The sequence below is a fragment of the Pristis pectinata genome, chromosome 5, assembly GCF_009764475.1.
Source record: "Pristis pectinata isolate sPriPec2 chromosome 5, sPriPec2.1.pri, whole genome shotgun sequence".
NCBI lineage: Eukaryota > Metazoa > Chordata > Chondrichthyes > Rhinopristiformes > Pristidae > Pristis > Pristis pectinata.
The window spans coordinates 5,901,442-5,925,504 of NC_067409.1; the positions used below are offsets into that span (position 1 = coordinate 5,901,442).

General features: G+C 49.3%; 1 protein-coding gene across 4 annotated transcripts in view; it reads left to right on the forward strand.

The window, feature by feature from the left end:
* Window positions 1-16,221: 16,221 nt before the first annotated feature.
* Window positions 16,222-24,063, forward strand: part of eef1db (eukaryotic translation elongation factor 1 delta b (guanine nucleotide exchange protein)) — a 28,640-nt gene continuing 20,798 nt past the window's right edge. For 3 of the 4 annotated variants that reach the window (XM_052017000.1, XM_052017001.1, XM_052017003.1), the window contains exons 1-2: window positions 16,222-17,231; window positions 19,155-19,308. In XM_052017000.1, the coding sequence (XP_051872960.1) occupies window positions 16,252-17,231; window positions 19,155-19,308 (1,134 nt within the window). In that variant the 5' untranslated portion in view covers window positions 16,222-16,251. The remainder of the gene's footprint in view (window positions 17,232-19,154; window positions 19,309-24,063) is intronic. The other variant, XM_052017002.1, reaches the window with a different exon arrangement.

Here is a 24,063-nt window from a genome sequence, read left to right on the forward strand (position 1 = left end):
ATGCCGAGCAGGACCCAAGGCAGGTCGTCGACCCAGTTAGGACCCTTCAGGCGGGCCGTCAAGGCTGATTTCAGATGGCGGTGAAAACGTTCCACCAACCCGTTTGATTGAGGATGGTAGGCCGTGGTGGTGTGCAGCTGCGTCCCTAGCAGGTTCGCTAATGCAGCCCAGAGACTGGAAGTGAATTGGGTGCCTCTGTCTGAAGTGATGTGGGCCGGAACACCAAAACGTGAGACCCAAGATGTGAGCAGCGCCCGGGCGCAGGAATCAGTCGTGATGTCAGCCACCTCGTGAACTGGTCCACGATAGTAAGGAGATACCGGGCTCCTCTTGAAACCAGCAGAGGGCCCACGAGGTCGACGTGTATGTGGTCGAACCCCCTATGGGTAGGCTCGAACTGCTGTGGCGGGACTTTGGTGTGTCGTTGGATTTTCAATGTCTGGCAGTGCGGACAAGTCCTGGCCCATTCACTGACCTGTTTGCGCAGGCCATGCCAGACAAACTTGCTGGCGACCAGTCGGAGAGTTGATCTGATGGACGGGTGCGCCAACCCATGTACCGAGTCGAAAACGCGTCTCCACCAGGCTGCAGGGACTATAGGGCAGGGCTGACCTGTCGCGATGTCGCAAAGTAGGGTCTGCTGACCTGGACCAACCAAGAAATCTCGGAGCTGCAGGCCCGAGACTGCGGTTCTGTAGCTGGGCAGCTCGTCGTCGGCTTGCTGTGCGTCAGCTAGGGCCGTGTAGTCGACACCCAAGGACAAGTTGTGGATGGTCGGTCTGGAAAGTGCATCAGCAACGACATTATCCTTTCCGGAGACATGTTGGATATCTGTTGTGAATTCAGAGATGTAGGATAAGTGTCTCTGCTGACGAGCTGACCAGGGATTGGAGACTTTGGAGAAGGCAAAGGACAGAGGCTTATGATCGGTGAAAGCGGTGAAAGGCCTGCCTTCTAGAAAGTATCGGAAATGCCGGACCGCCAGATACAGCGCTAGAAGTTCCCGATCAAAAGCGCTGTACTTCAGTTCAGGCGGTCTAAGGTGCTTGCTGAAAAATGCCAAGTGTTGCCAACGGCCTTCGATTAGCTGTTCCAGTACCCCACCCACCGCACTGTTGGACGCGTCCACCGTGAGGGCGGTTGGGACGTCTGTCCTAGGGTGTACCAGCATCGCGGCGTCTGCCAGGGCGTCTTTGGCCTTAATGAAGGCAGCGCAGCCTCGTCAGTCCAGGTGATGTCCTTGCCCTTACCAGCCAGCAGCGAGAACAGAGGGCGCATGATACGGGCTGCTGCAGGGATGAACCGATGGTAAAAGTTGACCATCCCAAGGAACTCCTGTAGGCCTTTGACCGTGTCGGGGCGGGCAAAATGGCGGATAGCGTCTACCTTGGCAGGTAGGGGTGTTGCCCTGTCGCTGGTGATTTTGTGGCTGAGGAAATTGATAGAGTAAGTCCGAATTGGCACTTGGACGGGTTGATCGTGAGGCCGAAATCGCGGAGACGGGAATGCAGCTGGCGGAGGTGGGAAAGGTGTTCTTGGCGGTTACGGCTGGCGATCAGTATGTCATCTAAATAAATGAACACGAAGTCCAGGTCTCGGCCTACCGCGTCCATCAGCCGCTGGAAGGTCTGCGCGGCGTTCTTAAGGCCGAATGGCATTCGACAGAATACGAACAGGCCGAATGGGGTGATAATCGCAGTTTTGGGGACGTCATCCGGATGGACCGGGATTTGGTGGTATCCCCAAACGAGGTCCACTTTGGAAAAGATGTGGGCCCTGTGTAAGTTCGCTGCAAAGTCCTGGATGTGAGGGATGGGATAGCGGGCCGGGGTGGTGGCGTCATTCAGCCTGCGGTAGTCGCCGCAGGGCCTCCACCCTCCGGTGGCTTTGGGGACCATGTGTAGGGGGGAGGCCCAGGGGCTGTCTGACCTGCGAACAATCCCCAGCTCCTCCATGTGACGGAACTCTTCCTTTGCCAGGCGGAGCTTGTCTGGAGGTAATCGTCATGCTCGGGCATGAAGGGGTGGCCCTGTAGTAATGATGTGGTGTCATACCCCGTGTTTGGGCCTAGAATTTGTAAACGGAGGTGCCAAAATTGGTGGGAATTCGGCTAGGAGCTTGGTGAAATCGTCGCCAGAAAGGGAAATGGGAGTTCAGGCGCGGGGCTGGTAGGCCGATTTCTCCCAGGGGATAGGTCTGGAAAGTGCTAGAGTGGACTAACTGCTTCCCTCACAGGTCAACTAACAGTTTGTGGGCCCGAAGGAAATCGGCTCCTAGGAGTGGTCAGGCAACGGTGGCAAGGGTAAAGGTCCAGGTAAAACGGCTGCCACCGAATTGTAATTGAAGTGTACAGGTACCGAAAGACCATATCGTTGTACCGTTGACGGCATTGAGTACAGGACCTGGTGGCCTGTTACGAGTGTCACGGCCGGTCAGGGGCAAAATACTGACCTCTGCTCCAGTATCAACGAGGAAACGCCGTCCAGATTTCTTGTCCTGAACGAATAGGAGGCTCTGTCGGCGGCCAGCCGCCGTAGCCATCAGCGGCGGCTGGCCCTGGCGTTTCCCTGAAACTTGCAGGGTGGGTGGCATCGAGGGGCCTCCGCGCCCCACCTCTGATGGTAGAAACACTGCTGGTCACCCAGTCAGCCGTGTCGTCGTCTGTGTTCCTGGGGTGTGGCTGCTTGGTTGCTGGGACTGGGCGAGGCGGGCGTTCGGCTCGCGGCCTGATGATTTGGCCGACGGACAAACCGCTCTCGCATTTGGCCTTCCACAGGACATCTGCCCGGGTGGCTACCTCACGGGGGTTGCTGAAGTCGGAGTCAGCTAACAACAGGTGGAGGTCATCGGGGAGCTGTTCGAGGAAGGCCTGTTCGAACATCAGGCATGGCTTGTGTCCCTCGGCCAATGCCAGCATCTCATTCATTAGCACAGATGGGGATCTGTCCCCTAGGCCGTCCAGATGAAGCAGGCGGGCAGCACGCTCACGACGGGAGAGGCCGAAGGTCCGAATCAAAAGGTCTTTGAAAGCCGGGTACTTTATCTTCCTCCGGAGGCGACTGGATGAAGTCTCCGACCTGGGTGGCTGTCTCTTGGTCCAGAGAGCTAACCACATGGTAGTACTTTGTGGAGTCGGAGGTGATCTGCCGAAAGTGGAATTGTGCTTCGGCCTGGTCAAACCAGATGCTGGGACGAAGTGTCCAAAAGGTGGGCAGCTTGAGGGCCACTGCATTGGCTGCTGTGTTGTCGTCCATTGCGCGGGTCCAAAATCCGTTTGGACCGTCGGGGTCACCAATGTAGCGGTTGCTACCACAAAATAAAACAAGACGCTAGTCGAAGGATTGTCAAACAAGAACTGGTTTATTTTCCCACCTTGCGCGGGCCTTTTAAGGGAGACTGTTCCCGCCCAATGCAACTGGCAGTGACGTAAGTACTACATCATCAAGTCTTTCCCGCGCGCAGGTTCTCCCCGTCGCTCGGGAAAGACGAGGCCCGCCGCCATCTTGGGCCTCGTCGCTCTGACGCCGCGCGACCCGACTGCCGAGCCGGTTCGCCTGACCGGACGGTGAGTCGCTACAATATCTTATGTCATTTGATTTGCATTTGCTTTACTGCCAAGCATCTTCCTGAGACGTGCTAGAGTTTAGTTTGCGAATCCACATCTTCAGCAGATTTTTTACTGCATCAGCATTACCACGACCACATGTACATCTCATGGGGTACTGTCCACACGTTAATAATATTGCGTTAATGACCTGGTACCCCATTCAGGTCTGATGTCTTTTTAACCATGTATTTGAGATCTTTTCATTCTTGAATTCTTTAACTTCAGATCCTTGATAACTCCGGGCTGCCCATCTATCAAATTCAACTGACCGCCAATCAATATTAAATTTTTGCGGTTGAGCTCCGTTTCCAGTTTCTTGCTCGTATTCAGCTTCCAGTTGTTCATAGAAACTATCAGATGGTCTTTCAATTGCTCTAGTTTGACTAGACATACACTCTGCAAGATCAATATCTTTTATCACTGACAAACTCTTGAGTCTATCAGTCGTGGCCAAGTTATCCTCGCCGGCCATCTCAAACGAATGTTTGGTCACGTCCTCTGCTCACTCTAAGGACTGCCGCTTCCTTATTATTGCCAGTGGTAACTGGATTCCGAGCTTGGGCATGCACAATCCCCCATCTCTCATTCTAGAATATAAAATTCCATTGGTCATATCATGGGGGAGATGGAGTATTTCTTTGACCGTCCTCTTTATCATCTGGTCCAACTCTCTCAACATGTTCTGAGAGACTTCAGTTAAAATAAGGTGAAAGTAGACCCTAGGTACTATACACGTCTTAAGCAATTCGACCTTTTGCGTTGGTTTGAGTTTACTCCTTCTCAACTTGTCAAACCATTTTTCTAATTTTGATCTCAGATCTTCCATTGAGATTCCGCACCATGGATCTACCCTCGCACCGAGGTATTTTTCAACTTCACCAGGTGGTATGTATGTTATCTTTTCTCGCCCAAACTGTCATTGTACACGTGTGTCTTTCTCAGGCTGATGGAGTGAAAACCCTTCGTCTTCTTAATGTTGCCATCAAGACAGGTACCTCTACAGAAGTCACTCAATATGGAGATGTTCCTGACCATACCTTCATAGGAGTTGCTTAGAATTGCCACGTCGTCCGCAAAAGCAAACGCCGTGCATCTTGATCTTCCACCAGGTGTTATGATCTTGACTCCTTTACCTCGATGTTCCAAGGTACTTATAAGGGGGTCAGTGGCAATATCAAATAGAATTGGTGAGAGGGGATCACCCTGCTTCACCCCTCTCTTGATCTTGATTTTATTGGTTCTCCTCATGCCAACTTCAACAACTGTTGTCGTGTTTCTGTATAGGTCGATCATTAGGTCAATAAAGACCTTTGGCACGCCAACTCTCTGTAAAGACTTCATCATCAATTTGTGGCCTACTGAATCGAATGCCTTAGCAAGGTCCACAAAAAGGACAGAGAGTTCTTTGCCACGTCTCTTCGATCCCCTTCTAATATTCTTAAGGATTGTGTAGCGGCTGCTACCGCGATGTAAAAGTAAGACACTAGTCAATGAGCTGCAGAACAAAACTGATTTATTTTCCCGCCTTGCGCGGGCCTTTTAAGAGGAACGGTTCCCGCCCACTGAAAACGGAAATGACGTGTGCGCTACATCATCAAACTTTTCCCGTGCGCGGGTTCTCCCCGTCGCTCGGGGAAGACGAAGGCCCAGTGCCATCTTGGGCCTCGCCGCTCCGACGATGCGCGACCCGACCGCTGAGCCAGTTCGCTTGTTCGGACGGTGAGTCGCTACAATTGTAATGTTTTCATTATAGCCAGAGGTGTTTAATGAAAATCCCTTCTGTCGTGGACTTATTTTGACAAACTTGCTCAATCGTTCAGCTAGTATCTTAGTAAAAAACCTAAGAATCATTGGGCCTATTGTAATAGGTCTCCAATTATCCAGGTGCTTCAAAAGTTCTCTCTCATCTGTCTACGGGATTAACACCGTTCTACTTTTCTTAAGACATTCGGGTATGGTCCCCGATCTGAGCCACAACGTAAAAAGACGTGGCAGTAGATCCTCGTCATCTGCCAAAAGTTCTTTAAGCTCCTTCTTCTTAATCCCATCTGGACCTGCGGCACTCTCTTCCTTAATTCCACTGAGAGCTTCATTGACCTCAGTCCCCTCGATCTTTCTGAGGAGGTTCTCTTCATCAAAATCATCGTCGTGATCTTCCAGTTTTCTGAGGTCTGCTTGATTATTTGCTGTACCCAGCTTCTCATGGAAGCGTTGGTAAACTTCCTCAATTTTCAGGGGGCATTCGCTCTACGTTGGTGCTCCCATCAATTGACATGCAAGGCGCTTTCGATCTTTTTCAAACAGAATCTGGGCTGCTTTGTATTCAGCCTTCCTCTGGGCTGTTCATCTTTTATTCCCAGAGTTTGATGATTTCTTATCAATTCTCTGGTTAGCCATTTTACAATGTTTTCCTTTACTCTTTCTCATGAACCGTCTGACAAGATCACTTGTGATACTCTCCACCAGACTGACTGTCAAAATTGATTTTATTTTTCCTGTTCCAAAGCAGATGTTCCGCTTGGTTCAGGTTATCGCCCATATCCTGGGATAATTGCCTGCTGTTGGTCATATTAGCTTTTTGCTTCATCCTCACCGGCGAGTCATCAACATGATCTTTCTCCAAATCCTGGTCAACAGTTGCAGCTGTCGATGGATTCACTTCTCCGCTGGGCCCACAAGTGGCTACCTGGTCTCTCAGTAGCATTCGTCTCTTGTCAGAGATTTGCTTGTTGGTCTTAGTGGTTAAAATTTTTGCAATCTCAACATTAATAAAGCGTGCCCCTTTAAACTTCTCCGCCAACTCCTCCTCTGTCCACAAACAGCTCAAGTTAGTTTCTGGTTCCTTTGGTGACATCTCCATTTGCTGACCTCAGAATCTTTTCTGGATTCACACTGAGCTTCACTGTTACAAATGTTTCTCTGCTGATCTTTTTAACTGCCATTGTCTCCTCAACAGAGACAAGGTCTCAGAAACCTTTGTCTTGTTCTGTTCTGAAAGCGAGGCAGTCTGTGATGTGGCCTCTTGGTTCTTCTGATCTGCTCGTTCTTGGTCGTCTTGGTACCTTCATTCTTAGAAGAGGGGCTTTTGGGATCTTGCCCATGGTGGGTCTTTCACAAGAAGTTCTGGTGTCCCGTCCTCAACTGAGTCACTAGATTCATTCATACACAGTTGGTCCTCCTTCACTAACACGCATGCTGCTTTTGGTACATTCAATCCTATGGCAAGCATGGTTTCCCAGTTCTGCTGCACGTTATTATAAGCAAGTCCACCAGTTCTCCCAGATCTACCCAGTCATCATTAGCAAAATGAACGGAATTGTTGTGCAGGTTTTACTTTAATCTCGGATTTCTTCCTCCCAGATGTGGCTTTGCCCACCCCAGTATCTTTCTTGAAAAAAACAAACTGCTGGAGGAACTCAGCGGGTCAGGCAGCATCGGTGGGGGGAGTGGACAGTCGACATTTTAGGTCGAACAGTGGGGGGTAGCTAGGCACGGTGGTGCAGCGGTTAGCGTGACGCTATTACAGCGCCGGTGACCCGGGTTCAATTCCGGGCGCTGTCTGTAAGGAGTTTTTACGTTCTCCCCGTGTCTGCGTGGGTTTCCTCCGGGTGCTCCGGTTTCCTCCCACATTCCAAAGACGTACAGGTTAGGAAGTTGTGGGCATGCTCTTTTGGCGCCGGAAGCGTGGCGACACTTGCGGGCTGCCCCCCAGAACACTCTACGCAAAAGATTCATTTCACTCTGTGTTTCGATGTACATGTGACTAATAAAGAAACCTTATCTGGACTGGAAGAATGGGGGGGGGGGGGGTAGCAGATAACCAGTATAAAGAGGTGAGGGGAAGGGTTGTTGCAAGAGCTGGCAGGTGATAGATGGATCACACAATTCCATTTTTTACACAGCTTTTAAAATTTAAGGAGATGTTTATCAGTTAATTTACTGTCAGCAATTTAATTCAGTGATGTCGAACACTTTTTCCATGCTCTTGTTCTTTCTCAGACACTTGGACAGCATTTCTCTGAAAGGTTCCAGGTTAAGTTCTGACTGTAGAATTTATCATGCACCAGAGGCTATTTGGCCCAGAATCCTCTTCCTCAGTGCTGGCTTCCATTCCTTACTATTACCTTCAGTGCCTCACTGTTTTCTTGGAAAAGTTGAAATTAATTAGAATTTTCTTGTTGTGCAGACCTTGTAAAAGTTCTGTACAGACATAATCCCCTTGCCTCTTGCATCGAGTTTGATTCTGCCATCCAATCAGGTACTGCCTTACAAATGCAAACCACTCCTAAGTGAGAACATTTCTTTCCAACCATCTCGATTTTTACCAGTCACTTTAATCTTTGGTGACTGATTCACCCATCAGAGGAAGTATTTTCATAGAATTAGGCCGCATTTAGAGTATTGCGTGCAATTCTGGTCACCTCACTGTAGGAAGGATGTTGTGGCTTTAGAGAGGGTGCAGAGGAGGTTTACCAGGATGTTGCCTGGATTAGAGGGCATGTGCTATCAGGAGAGGCTGGACAAACTTGGGCTCTTTTCTCCGGAGTGGCGGAGGCTGAGGGGTGATCTGTTGGAAGTGTATAAAATTATGAGGGGCATAGATAGGGTGGACAAGCAATATCTTTTTCCCATTATTGAGCGATCCAACACCAGAGGGCATGCATTTAAGGTGAGAGGGGGTAGGTTCAGAGGAGATGTGAGGGGTAAGTTTTTTTACTGAGAGAGTGGTGGATGCCTGGAATGTGTTGCCTGATAGGGTGGTGGAGGCATATTCATTGGGGGCTTTTGAGGGGTTTGGATGGGCACATGAACGAGAGGAAAATGGAGTGATATGGGCATTCTGTAGGTAGGACAGATTAGCTATGTCGGCACAACATTGTGGGCCGAATGGCCTGTCTAGTGCTGTAGTGTTCTATGTTCTACACAGAACATAGAACAGTACAGCACAGAACAGGCCCTTCGGCCCATGATGTTGCGCCGATCTTGATGCCAATTTATACTAAATGTCATCCATATCCCTCCATATTCATGCGTCTATCTAAAAGCTTAAACTCCACCAAACTGCCTGCTTCCACAACTACCCCTGGTCACCCATTCCGGCCACCTACCACTTTCTGCATAAGAGAAAAACTTGCTCCTCACGTCGCCTTTAAACTTCCCCCTCTAACATTAAAAGCATGTCCTCTGGTGTTTGACATTTCTACCCTTATGAAAAGATTCTGTCTACCCTATCTATGCCTCCCATAATTTAAAAAAACCCCTATCAGGTCTCCCCTCAGCCTCCGACACTCTGGGGAGAACAACACAAGTTTGTCCAACCTCTCCTTACAGCTCATACCCTCTAATCCAGGCAGCATCCTGGTGAACCTCTTCTGCACCCTCTCCACAGTCTCCACATCCTTCCTGTAATGGAGTGACCAGAACTGCACACAATGCTCCCAGTGTGGCCTGACCAAAGTTTTATACAACTGCAGCATGGCATAACGCTCTTACAGCGCCAGCGACCCGGGTTTAATTCCGCTGCTGTCTGTAAGGCGTTTGTACGTTCTCCCCGTGACTGAGTGGGTTTCCTCCGGGTGCTCCGGTTTCCTCCCACATTCTAAAGGCATGCGGGTTAGGAAGTTGCGGGCGTGCTATGTTGGTGCCGGGAGCGTGGCGACACTTGCGGGGCTGCCCCCAGAACACTCTACGCAAAAGGTGCATTTCACTGTGTGTTTCGATGTACATGTGACTAATAAAGATATCCTATTCTATCCCTATCCTATCCTTCCTTACTCTTGTACTCAACCCCCCTACCAATGAGGGCAAGCGTACCATACGCCTTCTTTACCACCTTATCTACTTTCAGTGGACTGCCTTCACTTTCCTTGCCTTCTGGCATTGTGAGTATCTCCATCAGCCCTTTCATCCAAGGTGCCCAGGTAAAGCTCGAGTCATTGGGTGTCAGGGAGAAAACATCCCACTGGTTGGTGTCATCGTTCACACAGTGGAAGCTGGTTGTGGTTGGAGGTCATTTGTGGGAGTTCCTCAGGGCCGTGTCCGAGGCCCAGCTGCTTCATCGATGAGCTTCCTACCATCGTGTCAGAAGTGGGGATAGTCACTGATGATTGCACAATGTTTAAATCCTTTCACAGATCCTCAGCAAATGAAGTGGTTCCTGCCTGCATGCAGCAAGGTCTGAAAAACATTCGGGCAATGTTGACAACATTCACACCACACTTGATAGCCAATGCCCACCACCAATGTGAGTCCAAACACCAACCCTTGATAATCAACGGCATCACCATAGCTGAGACTTTTGTCATCAACATCCTGGGGATGACCATTGACCAAAGTCAAAGTTGAGTTTATTGTCACATGCACAAGTACATGTGTGCACAGGTGCAATGAAAAACTTTCTTGCAGCAGCATCACAGACACATAGCATCAGATAAGCAGGATTCACAAGAAAAACATAAACAAATTATACACAATTTTTACAAGGAAGAATACAATTAGAACAAAAATTCAAAGTCCATTTTACTGCGAAGTAATCATTGTGTAACTAAACTGTAGTGATTAGGGTTGTGCAGGTTGGTTCAAGTCGCTGTTCTTGAACCTGGTGGTGTGGAACTTCAGGCTTTTGTACCTCCTACCCAATGGTAGCTGCGAGAAGATGGCATGGCCTGGATGGTGGGGATCTTTGATGATGGATGTTGCCTTCTTTGAGGTCATTCACCTTGACCAGAAGCTCAACTGAACCAAACATGTATATATTGTACTTATAAGTGAAAATTTACCTGGTTTTGTGGGATAATAAATCCTCATAGATAAAACCAGAAGAGGGACCTCTTGTTCCTGTGTACACTGATTAAATTGTGAGAGAAATAAAATTGAACATTGACAAAATCCTGAGGCAAAAACCCAACCGTGTCATGTTGGGATCATTTTGTAATGATGAAATGGACTCGATTATTTTTGGGAAATGAAATTTTCTCTGAAACATTACAACTGTTTATGTGTTTGTATGTGTGAATGCAAGGCAATTATCCACAAGGTGGTTATGGTTAAAGCAGGAGAATCTTAAATCCACAATTCCTTGATAATATGGCAAACCGTAACTTACTGCACAGTATCATATGATTTTTGTATGTTACCTTTACATTGGTTGAATCACTAATTAGTGACTGCTTGCAAAAGGATTAACGAGGCATTGGAGGTAATTTTCCCCCTTAAGATAGGAATCTTACAATAACGCAGGGACCAGCATATGCCTATTATCAAAGTGCAAATAAAGTTTGTATTCTAATAACAATGAAGGGAAGTATTGCTGCCCATTTCTACTGATACCCTGACAAGAATGTTGTAATATTGTAATTTTTGTTGTCAATAAAGTGTAATAATAACCAAGTTGGTGTCAATTCAGATCATTGCGTGAGCCTCTGGTGAATTGGTTCCAAGAATTTGCAGTTAAAGACAGAGGGCTAGTATGGAGACTGGCTATCAGTCTAGATTCTGACTGTGATGTGATCTGCTGCAGCTGAGGGGTTGGAGAACCAGGATGGTCCACCCCGTATCCAACTTACTAATCAAACTGGGGAAATGACAACCTTACAAATAAAGACTAGTATTCAGAATCAGATTATTATCACTGACTTAAATGACGTTAAATTTGTTGGTTTGCAGCAGCAGTACAGTGCGAAGACATAAAATTACTAATAAATTACAAAATAAATAAATAGTGCAAAAGAAGAATAATGACGTAGTGTTCATGGGTCGTGAACCATTCAGAAATCTGACGGCAGAGGGGAAGAAACTGTTCCTAAATTGTTGAGTGTGGGTCTTCAGGTTCCTGTACCTCCTCCCTGATGGTATTAATGAGTGCATGTCCCAGATGATGAGGTTCTTAGTGATGGATGCCACCTTCTTGAGGCACCACCCCTTAAAGATGTCCCTAATGGTGGGGACATCCTCCAGCAGTTTGAGTAGGGATATAAGAACAAATTCATGCTGGTGTCTAGCAACATTATCAGAAATTTAAATGAGTAAAATGGTCTAAAACATACTCCAGATGAGAGTTGGATTGAGCAGAATCTTGAAGCTGAACTTGGACTGAATTGAACAATTTCAAATAACCATTTTTTCTCTCTATGAAGAAGGCTGTATCTTTATTTTTCAATTTGTTTCATTTTTCTCTTGGCTCCAACGCTGTTTTTTATTAATAGTAATCGTTCCCCTTGCAACTTTGCAGCAGGTCTGTCAACCTGACCTGCTGGGCACTTCCAGCATTGTTTCTGGATGACTGCAACACCGACACCACGAACTCACCGTGTGCACTGCAACGCTCAGTCACAGTGCAAATTAAAAAATGCAAAGTGAGACAGCAGGCAGCGGGTTGCTGGTTTTCAGTGGGAGCAGCACATCGGAGATGTCACCAGCACCGGTCACTGCAACAGGTTGCTCTTCAGTGGCGGCTGCTGATTTCACGCATGCGCACTTTGCGGGCAGGCGGGCGGTGGGTGCGCAGGCGCGGCGGGGGGGGGTGCGCAGGCGCAGTCTCTTAGGCCGTCGGTGCGGGCTGAGGTGGCGGTGCGGCGGCGATCGGTGTGAGTGATGGGGGGGGGCGGCCGGGTCCGGGGGGCGGGTAAACCCGTACCCCCCCCCTCCCGGGGTCCGCTGTCAGGGCCTCCGGGCGGGGCAAGGGGGAAACAGTGGGGGGGGCGCCGTTCACTAACGGTGGCTGGAGCCACGTGGTCCCGAAACGGGGGAGGGATGGAGGGAGGGGGAGTGGGGAGGGATGGAGGGAGGGGGAGGGTGGAGGGAGGGGGAGTGGGGAGGATGGAGGGATGGAGGGAGGGGGAGTGGGGAGGATGGAGGGATGGAGGGAGGGGGAGTGGGGAGGGTGGAGGGATGGAGGGAGGGGGAGGATGGAGGGAGGGGGAGTGGGGAGGATGGAGGGATGGAGGGAGGGGGAGTGGGGAGGATGGAGGGATGGAGGGAGGGGGAGTGGGGAGGGTGGAGGGAGGGGGAGTGGGGAGGGTGGAGGGAGGGGGAGTGGGGAGGGTGGAGGGATGGGAGGGAGGGGGAGGGTGGAGGGATGGGAGGGAGGGGGAGGGTGGAGGGATGGGAGGGAGGGGGAGGGTGGAGGGATGGGAGGGAGGGGGAGAGTGGAGGATGGAGGGACGGGGCAGTGGGGGGGGAGTGGGGAGGGTGGAGGGATGGAGGGAGGGGGAGTGTGGAGGGAGGGTGGATGGAGGGAGGGGGAGTGTGGAGGGAGGGTGGATGGAGGGAGGGGGTGTGGAGGGGTGTGGGAAGGAGGGGGTATGGGAGGGGGTATGGGGTATGTGGAGGGAGGGGGTGAGGAAGGGATGGGTGTGGAGGGGAGGGTGGGGAAGGGATGGGTGTGGGAGGGAGGGGGTGTGGGGAGGAGAGGGTGGGGGGAGGGAGGGGGAGGAGGGGGACAGAGAGGTTGTGGGGTGAAGGGAGGGGGTGTGGGGGGAGGGATATAGGGGAGGGGTGGGTGTGGGGCCGGAGGGCATGGAGGACGGGGAGGGTGTGGGGGTTGGGAGGGGGTGGGGCAGGAGGGCTTATGGGGGGACAGGAGGGAGTGTGTGGGGTGGGGGGGTTATGGGGGACAGGAGGGAGTGTGGGGGGTTGGAGAGGGATTGTGGTGGAGGGCAGGGGGAGGGAAGGGGAGAAGGGGTATCGGGGCCAGTGGATGGTGTCTGAGGGGGAGGGGTACGAGGACGTGGGTGGTAGGGGAGAGGGTGTGTAGGGGGCAGGGGATGGTGTGTGGGGGGGTTGGAGGGGGAGAAGGGTTGTGGGGGCAGGGGAGAAGGGTTGGGGGAGGGTATCTGAGGGGGTTGGAGAGGGAGGGGTGAGAGGGCATGGTGGGGGGGTAGTAGAGGATCTGGAGGGTTTTTGGTGGGAGTGTATCGGCAGGGAGTGAGGGGTAGGGTTGGAGGGGGAGGGTGCCCAGAGGATCAAGGGGTAGGGTTGGAGGGGAAGAGTGCCCAGAGGATCAAGGGGTAGGGTTGGAGGGGAAGAGTGCCCAGAGGATCAAGGGGTAGGGTTGGAGGGGGAGGGTGATCAGAAAGAAGGTGGTCAGGGTGGTTAGAGAAGCGGGTTGCGTGGAGGGCATTGGCCACTGCTCCAATACTGCCCACAGTTTTGGTCACCATGGTACAGGAAAGCACTGATGAGATCACAGAGGAGAATCAGTATGCTGCCAGGGCTGGGAAGTTGTAGCTGTGAAAAAAGATTGCATGAGCAAGAGTTGATTTCCTTGCACTTGAGGAGGCTGAGGAGCGAATTAATGTGAGTTGTATAAAACTATAAAGGGCTTTGGAAGTACCTGTTTCCTTCAGCAGAGAAATGATAAACTTGGGGATGTAGATTTAAAGTAATTGGTGGAAGAATTAGAGGGAAGAAGGGGGAAAATTGCAGTGAGACTAGAGTATAGTCTGCATCACTCCAGTGAAGGGAGAATGGGGTGGTGAGGAGGAAGCTTCCTGCAGTTTACTGAAATTGGTGTTCATTTGGGAAAGTGGTGAAGAAGCTGCAGTGAGGTGCAGCATTCTAATTATTTCAGGGCAATCCAGGAGCCTCTTCTGTCCGTATGATTATAAAAACAGTCTTTACTCAGGGGTCCTGTGATGCTCGTTCGTGTAAATTGATTTTAGGATTATAGCTGATTTCCTTTGGCCTTTGTGTAATATGTACAGGGGGCAGAGATTTGGCCAAGATTGCAGGGGTGGTGACATGTAACCCAGGTACAATGTCATCGCAAGGGCTGGTACTGCCGGACTGAATGATAATTGCATTTCAGTGGGAGCTTATCTTCCAAAATATTCACCAAGATGGCTGAGATCAGAGTATCTGACCAGCAGATAATCATTCTTTTGTCTGGTGCCAGTGCAGAATTGTTAATGGTACCAAGAACTGGGGCCTGATCAATCACAGCTGCTGATTTCTAATGCAACTGTGGGTGTGCATGAGAAAGAGATGCTTGTCATTAACAAAGGCATGGACAAATTAACTTTTTTTGCAGTATCAACACCATTGCAACATTCCAGTTAATCCTTACACAGGAATGAACAACAGAAAACAGCATCATAAAGGCATCCATCTTTTGTACCCAGCTGAATGGATGAATAGAGGGGATGTGGGGGTTATTCTGTGGGAGAGGAGAAAGGTTTAATGGCCATAATCTACACTTGGGCTGCATGTGTCCATAAACAGCTGACTTGCCCATCAGCTCCCACTGCCTCCAGAGGCTCGATTGTGATTTGCAGTGCTGGCTGTTAGCAATAATGCTTTACATTTGAGTCATGCTCCTAAACCACATAATTTTCTTCTTTCTTTATTCCCTTGCTGACTGTTGTAGGATAAGGAGGTGAGTACCTGTCAAACCACAGTTTCTTTTCTTTTGCACCTTCTAGATCCTTTTCTAAAGGGCGATGCCACAGGATTGGCTTTGATATGTTGCTCTGATTAGTGCTGTACTCAGCCTGCAGGTCCTCTGGTGCCTGCTTGTTGGACCAGGTCTGTGATTGCAGTTTGGTAGGGATTCATTGAGCATGGGTTGGTGCTAAATGTATGTCCCACCCATCGGAGTGGAGCCACTCCCCAGGCAGAGCACCGATAAATTTTGCTTGTCCAATGGCTGAAGTAGAACGTGGCATCGTAATTGGTGATGTGGGATTGTATCTACAAGCTGTCGTCTTTTATACGTTGAGTCAGTGATACTGGGCTGTAAAGCAATTACTGTCCATGCAAACTGCTGCCTTTCTTGCACCATGACCAGCTATTGCCCCCTCATGCCTGACTCCCTCTTGCTTTGCCCCCATCTCGACCCTCTCCCATTCAACTCCTGCCTCACATTCTTTCTACCTAACCAGCCCATGATCTGGCATTCCCCAGCCTTAGCCTCTCCTTTCTCTGGCCCACTCCCATCTGGCCTTTGCCCCCTTCACCCCTCATCCCAAGAAGCTCTCCTTCCCCACCTCGTTTCCTTATGAGCAGGTCCTTTGGGGAAAGGAACTCTCACGTAGAACAGGACGGCGTAGGAACCGGCCGACAACAATGCCAAATTAAACTAAATCTCTTCTGACTGCTCATGATCCACGTCCCTCCATTCCCTGCATATTCTTGTGTCTATCTAACAGCCTCTTAAACACCACTGTTGTATCTGCTTTCACCACCGCCCCTGGCAGCCCGCTCCAGGCACCCACGTCTCTCTGTGTAGGGAAAAAAAACCCACATTTCCTTTAATCTTTCCCCCTTTCACCTTATGTTCATGTCCTCTAGTACTTGACACTTCTACCCTGGGGAAAAGATTCTGACTGACTATGCCTCTTGTTTTACAATGTGACCTGAACCCTGTCTTTCTGAATTTGCTGCTGATTCAAAATGGATTCCTCAAAACTAGTGATTGGACTGTGTGTGTGTGTGTGTGTGTGTGTGTGTGTGAGTGAAAAGAGCTAAACTTAGTTAAAACTAGTTGCTTTCATAAGCAGGGTGTGGTGACATCAGAAACGCAGGTTCCCATTCGAGGCAGAAGACTGTTGTCTTGTGATTGCATGCCTGGTGTTCAGCGCCGGCTCTGCTGGTTTACTCTGTGCTTACTCTGAGCTTTCTTCCCTGTGTTGTGCTGCGCTCTGAGGATGGGGACAGCGAAGCATCCCTTCCTGCTGGAGACCATCTGGATGGACAAGTGGAAGTTTGACGAGGCGGAGCGGCTGTTCTGGGTGGGTCAGCAGATGCAGCCGGCGCCCGGGGTCCGTCCGCTGGCGGAAGAGGAGACGAGCAAGAGGAGGCAGGGGAAGAGCTCTCCGCGTCCCAAGCTGGTGCCCGCGGAGGAACCTGACTGGCACCCACCGGAAGAGGCAAAGAGTGACCGCGGGCTGGCTCTGGGGCGGCTGGGGGCATCCCCCGGCCCTGCCCAGGCGAAAGCGTCCGCCCCCAGCCGCGAAAACCGCCCTGCAGTGGCCTGTCACCACCTCGTCTGTGGAGTCTGGGTCAACAAGGGCGCCTTCGACGAGGCCGAACGCCTGTTTGTCACCCGGTCACAGGCGCCGGGTGTGCCTCGCTCTCTGCTGATCCCGAGCTCCCGCAGGATTCCAAAGCCACGGGTCACCCCGGACGAAGGGTACATCAGTGCCACTCCCGCCACCCCGCTCACCCCTGGCTTCGCCAGCCCCCAAGTGAACGGGACGTGTCCTGTGACCCACTGGCACCTGCTGGCACCCGGGGTGTGGCTGGAAAAGCCGCTGTACGACGACGCTGAGCGGCTCTACTATGAGGCCCTGTACGAGGACCGAGCGGCGGGGAGAGATGGACCGCACCAAGTCCCAGGCCAGGGTGGCCCCCGTGTCATCCGTCCATGCCCCCCTCGTACCGCTGAGCCCTGTCCGTCATCCACAGGGGGAGTGTCTCCAGTGGCAGCCAATCAGCACCTCGTTCATAAGGACAACGAGCCAGTGTGGTTCAATAAACCCACGTATGATGCTGCAGAGCTGCGCTATCACCTGGCTGGAATCCAGAGAGCACCCAGCAAGACCCAGGAGCCAGTGTCCACCTCTCCGCCAGCAGCACCGGCAGAAAGACGTACCCCTGCACCCTGCTGTCCGTGGCGCCAGGATAAGTAGGCTTGGATTGTATTTAGTACGCCCTAACTCAACACAAGTTTCACAAAGTTCCCCACAGTACATTGCCATCTCTCCCCACTTCTGAAAGCCCTCCGACGCATTTTGTATCCTTTAATTGGGCACCTTGTAAAATGGCACAAAGTCATGTCTGCCCATTAAATTGGGGCGCGGTGGGGGGAGGTTGGAGACTTTACCTGAATGACATCAAATTGGTCAGCTGGTAATCTGGCCTGCCTGACTCCCGAGTGCCACCGTTTAGTAAAGTTGCATGCCTCCGTCAGCTGATGTGAGATCTGAGTGGCTTTGTATTTTAGCTGATGCTTTCTGACCCACTGACCTCCCAAGTGAACCCCTGCTTGGGTCAGCTGTAGAGCCCAGGGACAAATTAGGGTGTCGGGGATGAGCTGAAGGTGAGCTGCTACCTCGTGAGGCAAGGTAATCCAGAGATACTGTGGTGATAATCACCTCATTTTCTGATTTATTCTTGATTTGGAATGACCACTAAGTGTTAATGAACTGAGGGGAGCACAGTGGCAGTGAGACTGTATTTTGTCTGTCAAGAGTATGAATCACAGGCAATTCCTGTCAAAGGGTCACTGCAATCTGAGGACTGTGTAGGGGAATCTTGGGCCACATTGCAATTAGCGCTAGATGGGGTTACATCACTTGGTAAATAACGTAACAGGCAGACTTATTTTTAATTGTTATTGAAGGTTTCTTTGAAGCAACATTTTGTGTGTTAAAGTTATTTTCATTCCTGTGGTCTAGGCAGCTCTGCCGAGACTGAGGTTTGCTGTCTATTGCACTATAGGGATGTGAAGGGTATTTTGAACCACTTTGATAATGGATGAGTGTTGTGATGTCCATAGTCACAGATCAGACTGATGCCTATAGGAGGTTTGCTTCCAAAGCTGCTCTATTGAACCAGCTGAATTTTTATAATAATCCATTAGCTTCACGGTCATTTGTTATCAATGCCATTGTTTTAATCTCGCAGTGTAAATCCATGGCCTTCCTATATGGCTTCATGTTGTTGATGGTCAGCACAGACTCAGTGGGCAGGAGGGCCTGTTTCTGTGCTGTAGCTGTCTCTACATCATTCTGGCCCTCTTAGTTGTTGATGAGCTCTGCAGTGACAAGCCCCTACTGTTGGATTGATGCTCCTGCACAAGCAGAGGGAGTATGGTGGCATCTGCATGGGCTGAGATGAGTGGTTTTTCAATGACGTGTGCACTTCTGGAAGATTGCACCTGATGTTCCAATCCCAACATCACATCAGCGGAATGTTATAATCTCCCCTTGCGTCATTCTTATTTTGTGCATTATTTATGTTTTATAAGATTATAAAATATTCAGCTGATGTAAGTCTGTAAACCTTTTCCCATCCCAGCTAGCTACAGCAACTGAAACTTTGCATTGTGTGGACTAGTGATTATTTTGTAGGACTGGCTGCACAGACTAACATTAAAACCTCATTGTTGGTCCTCCTCTCGTCGAGTAGCTTTTTTAATCGCACTATAGCTGGGCAGACCTGGTGATTAGTAATGGGAAGCCTCCATTAATGTGGAGTGTTTGACAGATGGGGAGTAGTGACGTTGAGTGAACAGAGAGTAGAAGGCTGAACATGTGGTCAGTTAAGTTGCTGTAGTAAAAGATCTTTCAGGTTGGGGTGTCATCCAGCTACTATTTAATGACGTATGAACCATAACATGAGCGATGGTTTTGTAATGATTTAAAGGATGGAGCAGTGCCTGTGTTACAGTGGGACCAGCACTGAGCTGTAGGTCCGGTTCTCTATCCCATACTGAGCTACATTTTTGGTCTGCCAACAGCACTGCATCTGTGTAGATATTGTGAACTTTTATCTCTACCTTGAACATAGTCTTACTGTGCCTTTCGCTACCTCTTCCACCTTCTAGGACCATGGCAGTTAACTTTTTAGCAAACGAGAATATCTGGTTCGATAAGTACAAGTATGATGATGCAGAGGTGCAGTACTACAGGCAGCTGTCTGGATCGGTCCCTACCAATACCCCAGTAGAAAATGTGGTGCGGAACTCCCCAGCTGTGCAGGTACAGTATGATGCCCCAGTATAAGTGTGTGTGTGTGAGAGAGAGAGAGAAGTGATGTATAGTAAAGGTAATATTAATCCTTCAAGTTACAAATTTCTTATTTGTAAAGCCATGCAAGAGCAACACACACAAAATGCTGGAGAAACTCAGCAGGTCAGGCAACATCTATGGAGGGAAATAAACAGTGGACATTTCAGGCCCAAGCACTTTTTGTGCGTGTGTGTATGTGAATATTGTTCCAGATTTCCAGCATCTGCAGTTTCTCTTGTGTCTCTGAAAGCCATGCAAGATGTCTGCCTACCCTTTCACTGTTTAAATATAGAAAATAAGAGCAGGCGTAGGCCATTTGGCCCTTGGAGCCTGCTCTGGCATTTAACATGATTGTGGTTGATTAACTGAATTCATTACCCTGTGCCAGCTTTCTTCCCACATTCCTTGATTCCCTTGAGGCATAAGAACAATATCTAACTCCATACATATATTGAATGATTTGGTTTCAACTGCTTTCTGTGGTGGAGAATTCCACAGATTCACCAATCCCTGGGAGAAGGAATTTCTCCTTGTCTCAGGTTTGCCCCTTATCCTTAGACTGTGACCCCTAGTTCTAGACTCCCTCACCGTCGGGAACGTCCTGCCTGCATCTGATCTGTTCAGTCCTGTTAAGTTTTGTAGGTTTCTGTGGGATTCCCCCTCAATCTTCTCAACTCCACTGAACATTAGCCTATTTGTCTCGATCTTGCTTTGTACGTCAGTCTTGCCTTCCCAGGAATCAGTCTGTGAACCTTCACTGAACTCACTCCAAAGTAAGAATACCCTTCCGTAAATAGGCCAGAACTACACGTTACTGAAGGTGTGGTCTCACTAAGGCCCTGTTGGGTTGCAGCAAGACATCTCCGCTCCTGTTCTCAAATCTTACAATGAAGGCCAGCATGGAATTTGCTGCTTCAATAACCGGCACGTTCGCCTTCAGAGCCCGGTGCACAAGGACTACCAGGTCTGATTGCACCTTCTCCCTTTGCAATGCATCACCACTCGGATAATACTCTGCCTTCCTATTGCCACCAAAGCGGATAACCTCACAATTACCCACTTTGTCCTCCATCTGCCATGTCCAGACCTGCCCAAATCAACCTGGAACTTCTCTGCATCCTCCTCAAGGCTTCCCCCATCCCCCCAATCAGCCTTGTGTATGCACAAACTTGGAGAAACTGCATTCGATTCCCTTATCCAAATCGTGAATAGCTGGGTCCTGGTCCTAAATCCTTTCGTAGCCCATCAGTCACTGCCTACCACTCTGATGAGGACCTCTTTATTCCTTTTGTTTCCTGTCGACCAACCAATTCTCTACATTAGCACCTTATCCCCAATCCCATGTGCTTTAATTTTACCCCTGCTGTCTCGTGGGGCTTACCAAGAGCTTTCTGAAAGTCCAAATGCACCACATTCACCCAGTTCTACCCCATCTGTTTAGTTACATCCTCAATAAATCCCAGTAGATTTGTCAAGCACGATTTCTCTTTGGGTGCTGACTTTGTCCATTCCTGTCACTCTTTTCCAAGTGTTCATCTTTTATAATGGACTGTAGCATTTTCTTCACCATTGATGTCCGGTTAACCAGTCTATATTCCCTTGTTCAAACCCCTTTGCCTCCCTTACGTCCGAAGCTGTTCTTAAATATCAGTGGGTATTTTGATTAGAGCTGTAAACACACGCACCTCCTCTGTAGTTCACTGAAGAAAATGAAAACCCCGGTCCTTTCTTTGGGCACTTGTGATACTTTCTCATATTTGGAGTGTCTCAACTGAATTTCATCTGTCATGGGCTTTCCTGTAAAACAGTGACACTGGCATGTTTAATGCAGTGAAAATATCCCACGCTTCACGGCACTGTCAGACAATAGAAGATGTTGTAAATACTTGGTAGACAAATCAATGGAGGGAGAAACGGTTAACGTTTTTGGGCCGTTAACCATTCATTAGAAGTTGGACACATTGGACATTGAGGTACACAGGGTATTAGGACAGGTGAAGGTTGGCAGAGCTGCTTGGAGGAAAGGGAGGTACTGGGGCTTGTACAGGGAATTCTAGACCTCGTGTGCCCTCTTGTGCACTGAGTTGTTTCTTTGATGCTTGGGCTAAGAAAGTTGGTGATGAATGAGAGGCTAGAAATTGCAGTGGAGAGTTCCTGGGCTAGATTCTGCTGTTACCCTAACCTGCGTCAAGAATTTAATTTTTTAATCTATCTGTTCCCAGGATTACCCAGATCGCACCCACTTGAGTACTTTCAGTATCTTTAGTTAAATGGGAAATTATTTGAGCATTAATTCAGACATAGACTCTCCATGATGTGCACAAATTAATCACAAGATCACAAGACAAAGGAGCAGAAGTAGGCCATTCGGCCCATCCCACTACCTCACCATTGGCTAAACTATTCTCCCATCTAGCCCCAATTCCTGGCCTTTTCCCCATATCCCTTGATACCTTGACTAATTAGATACCTTCCAGTCTCCTCCTTAAACACCCCCAATGATCGGGCCTCCACAGCTGTATGTGGCAACGAATACCATAAATCCACAACCCCCGGCTAAAGAAATTTCTCCTCGTTTCTGTTCTAAATGGGTACCCTCTAATTCTGTGCCCTCTAGTGCTGGACTCACCCACCAGGGGAAACAGCTTGGCCGCATCTACTCTGTCCAGTCGTTTCAACATTCGAAATGTTTCCATGAGGTCCCCTCTCATTCTTCTGTACTCCAGTGAGTACAGTCCAAGAGCCAAAAATTGCTCATCGTACGTAAGACCTTTCATTCTGGGAATCATCCTCGTGAATCTTCTCTGAACCCTCTCCAACATCAGTACATCCTTCCTAAGATAAGGGGCCCAAAAACTGCACACAGTATTCCACACAGTGTGTTCCACATCTTGATTTGGAGCTCCTTGAATGAAGATTTAGAATAAGAATGTCACTGGCAAGGTCACTTTTTTAGCCACCCTTGGTCACCTTGAGAGGTGGTGCTGAGCCATCTTGCAATGAAAGAATGGGTGATGTTCATGGCAAAAGTTGGAAACTCGTTGCTGAGTGATGGGCTCCACGTTGAAAGAAGCGGAGGCGTGTGGGTGGATTCTTGCTCGGGGTCTGAGAGTGGGTGTTGTGTGGCCATGGTTCAGGATCTTCACAACTGAGTTGCAACTTCCCTGCCATTGTGTGGGGTGATATCTGTGTACCCATGTTGTGGGCAGGGTTTGGCCCTCTGCCTTTCTGTGTTGTCTTCATACGATGTGCCATTCTACTTGTGAGGTGTTTATGATGCTGTTGTTAAGTGGACAAGTCATCCGAGTCTAGACGGTGTTGAGACGATGGCCTCTGAGCTGATTGGAAACTTGCAGCAGGGTCCAGGTATCTGATGCAGGCAGGTCAGCGACTCTGTAGGGATTGTTGTTGGACCTGAAGAAGAGCCCCCATCGTGACTCAATCCCGGGCAATGTGTGGCCACTGGTGGATCTTGACTGGGCAGAGCAGGAAGATCACTCAATGCTTTACCTCGTGAAGCTGGTTCAACTCATTGGTGCTCCCCAGGTTTTGTTCATTACTAACCTACTCCATTACTGTGAGAGAGCATGGGAGTGTACTTCCCATATTGACTGCAAGGCAATATTCCCTGCCAGTGTCTTAAGTCAAAACACAGTGGTATGTTGCTCACCTGGCAAACTATGGCACAGATCTAAGTGAGCTGGTGTCTGTTACATTGAGCGATGGTCTGATTTTTTTTTTGTTAAATCAAGTTAATGCTGATTATTTCGAGGGTTTTGAAGCTATTTTCAATAGCAGGATATTCTTGCTAAAGGATTAGGTTTCCACTGATGTGCAGGACTGGGCAAAGGATTAACTCTGGGTCTTCACCCAAATCAGTGCTCTCTTAAATCCCATCTTGTGATGAGAGTGGTAATCTTAGTGATGCACAAAGCCATTTGAACCCATTTAGCACGTGGATGCTTGACCAGAGGGAACTTCCAGCTCCTGTTTGTGTAACCACGTTTCTGGATTAATATGGAAATACACTGGCCTGCTGCAGACACCACCACCACCCCACCCCCCAAAGGATCTAAGCTGTGACATCATTGCCCAGAGGACTGAGCTGGTCATCACCAACTGGCTGAGCTGTGCAAATCAGGACTCACCTCAGTCTGATTTATCTGGGGTTGGGGTGTTTCTGAATGATGTGGGGAATCAGCCTTCAAGTTGGCAATCAGATGTTTTAAAGCAATTTTATGCTGCTTATTGAGTTACCCGTGTGCATTAATGTACATAACCGTAATCCCCTTTTTCTGTGCTCTTTGGAAAATAAATCAGAAATTCCCTCTTCTTTTGTTCACTTCCCAATTGCTTCTCATTTCCCCAGCCAAAGACTTGGCCCTAAAAATGCTTTCTGTTGGGTTACTCTAAAAGCAGTTCCATTCAGTGCAAATTCTGATTCTACACTTGATGTAAAGCAAACTAGAAAGTCTTCTGGTGTCATCATCTTAGTTTTAACACTTCCAGCCCCTTCCCAAGTGCTGTTGGTTTTCTGGCACTGAACAGTCTACTACTGTACCCTAACAGCTAATCTGCATGTACTGCTGCTGACAGTGTTCAGTTAAAGGGGGTGATATTAGTGCAGATCAAGTGTACCTCGGGTTTGGGCTCGAATGCTCCGGGGAGGCAGAGGACTGGGGTTTTCCTGCTAACTCAACACTGATCTCAGTTGCTGGTTTGGTG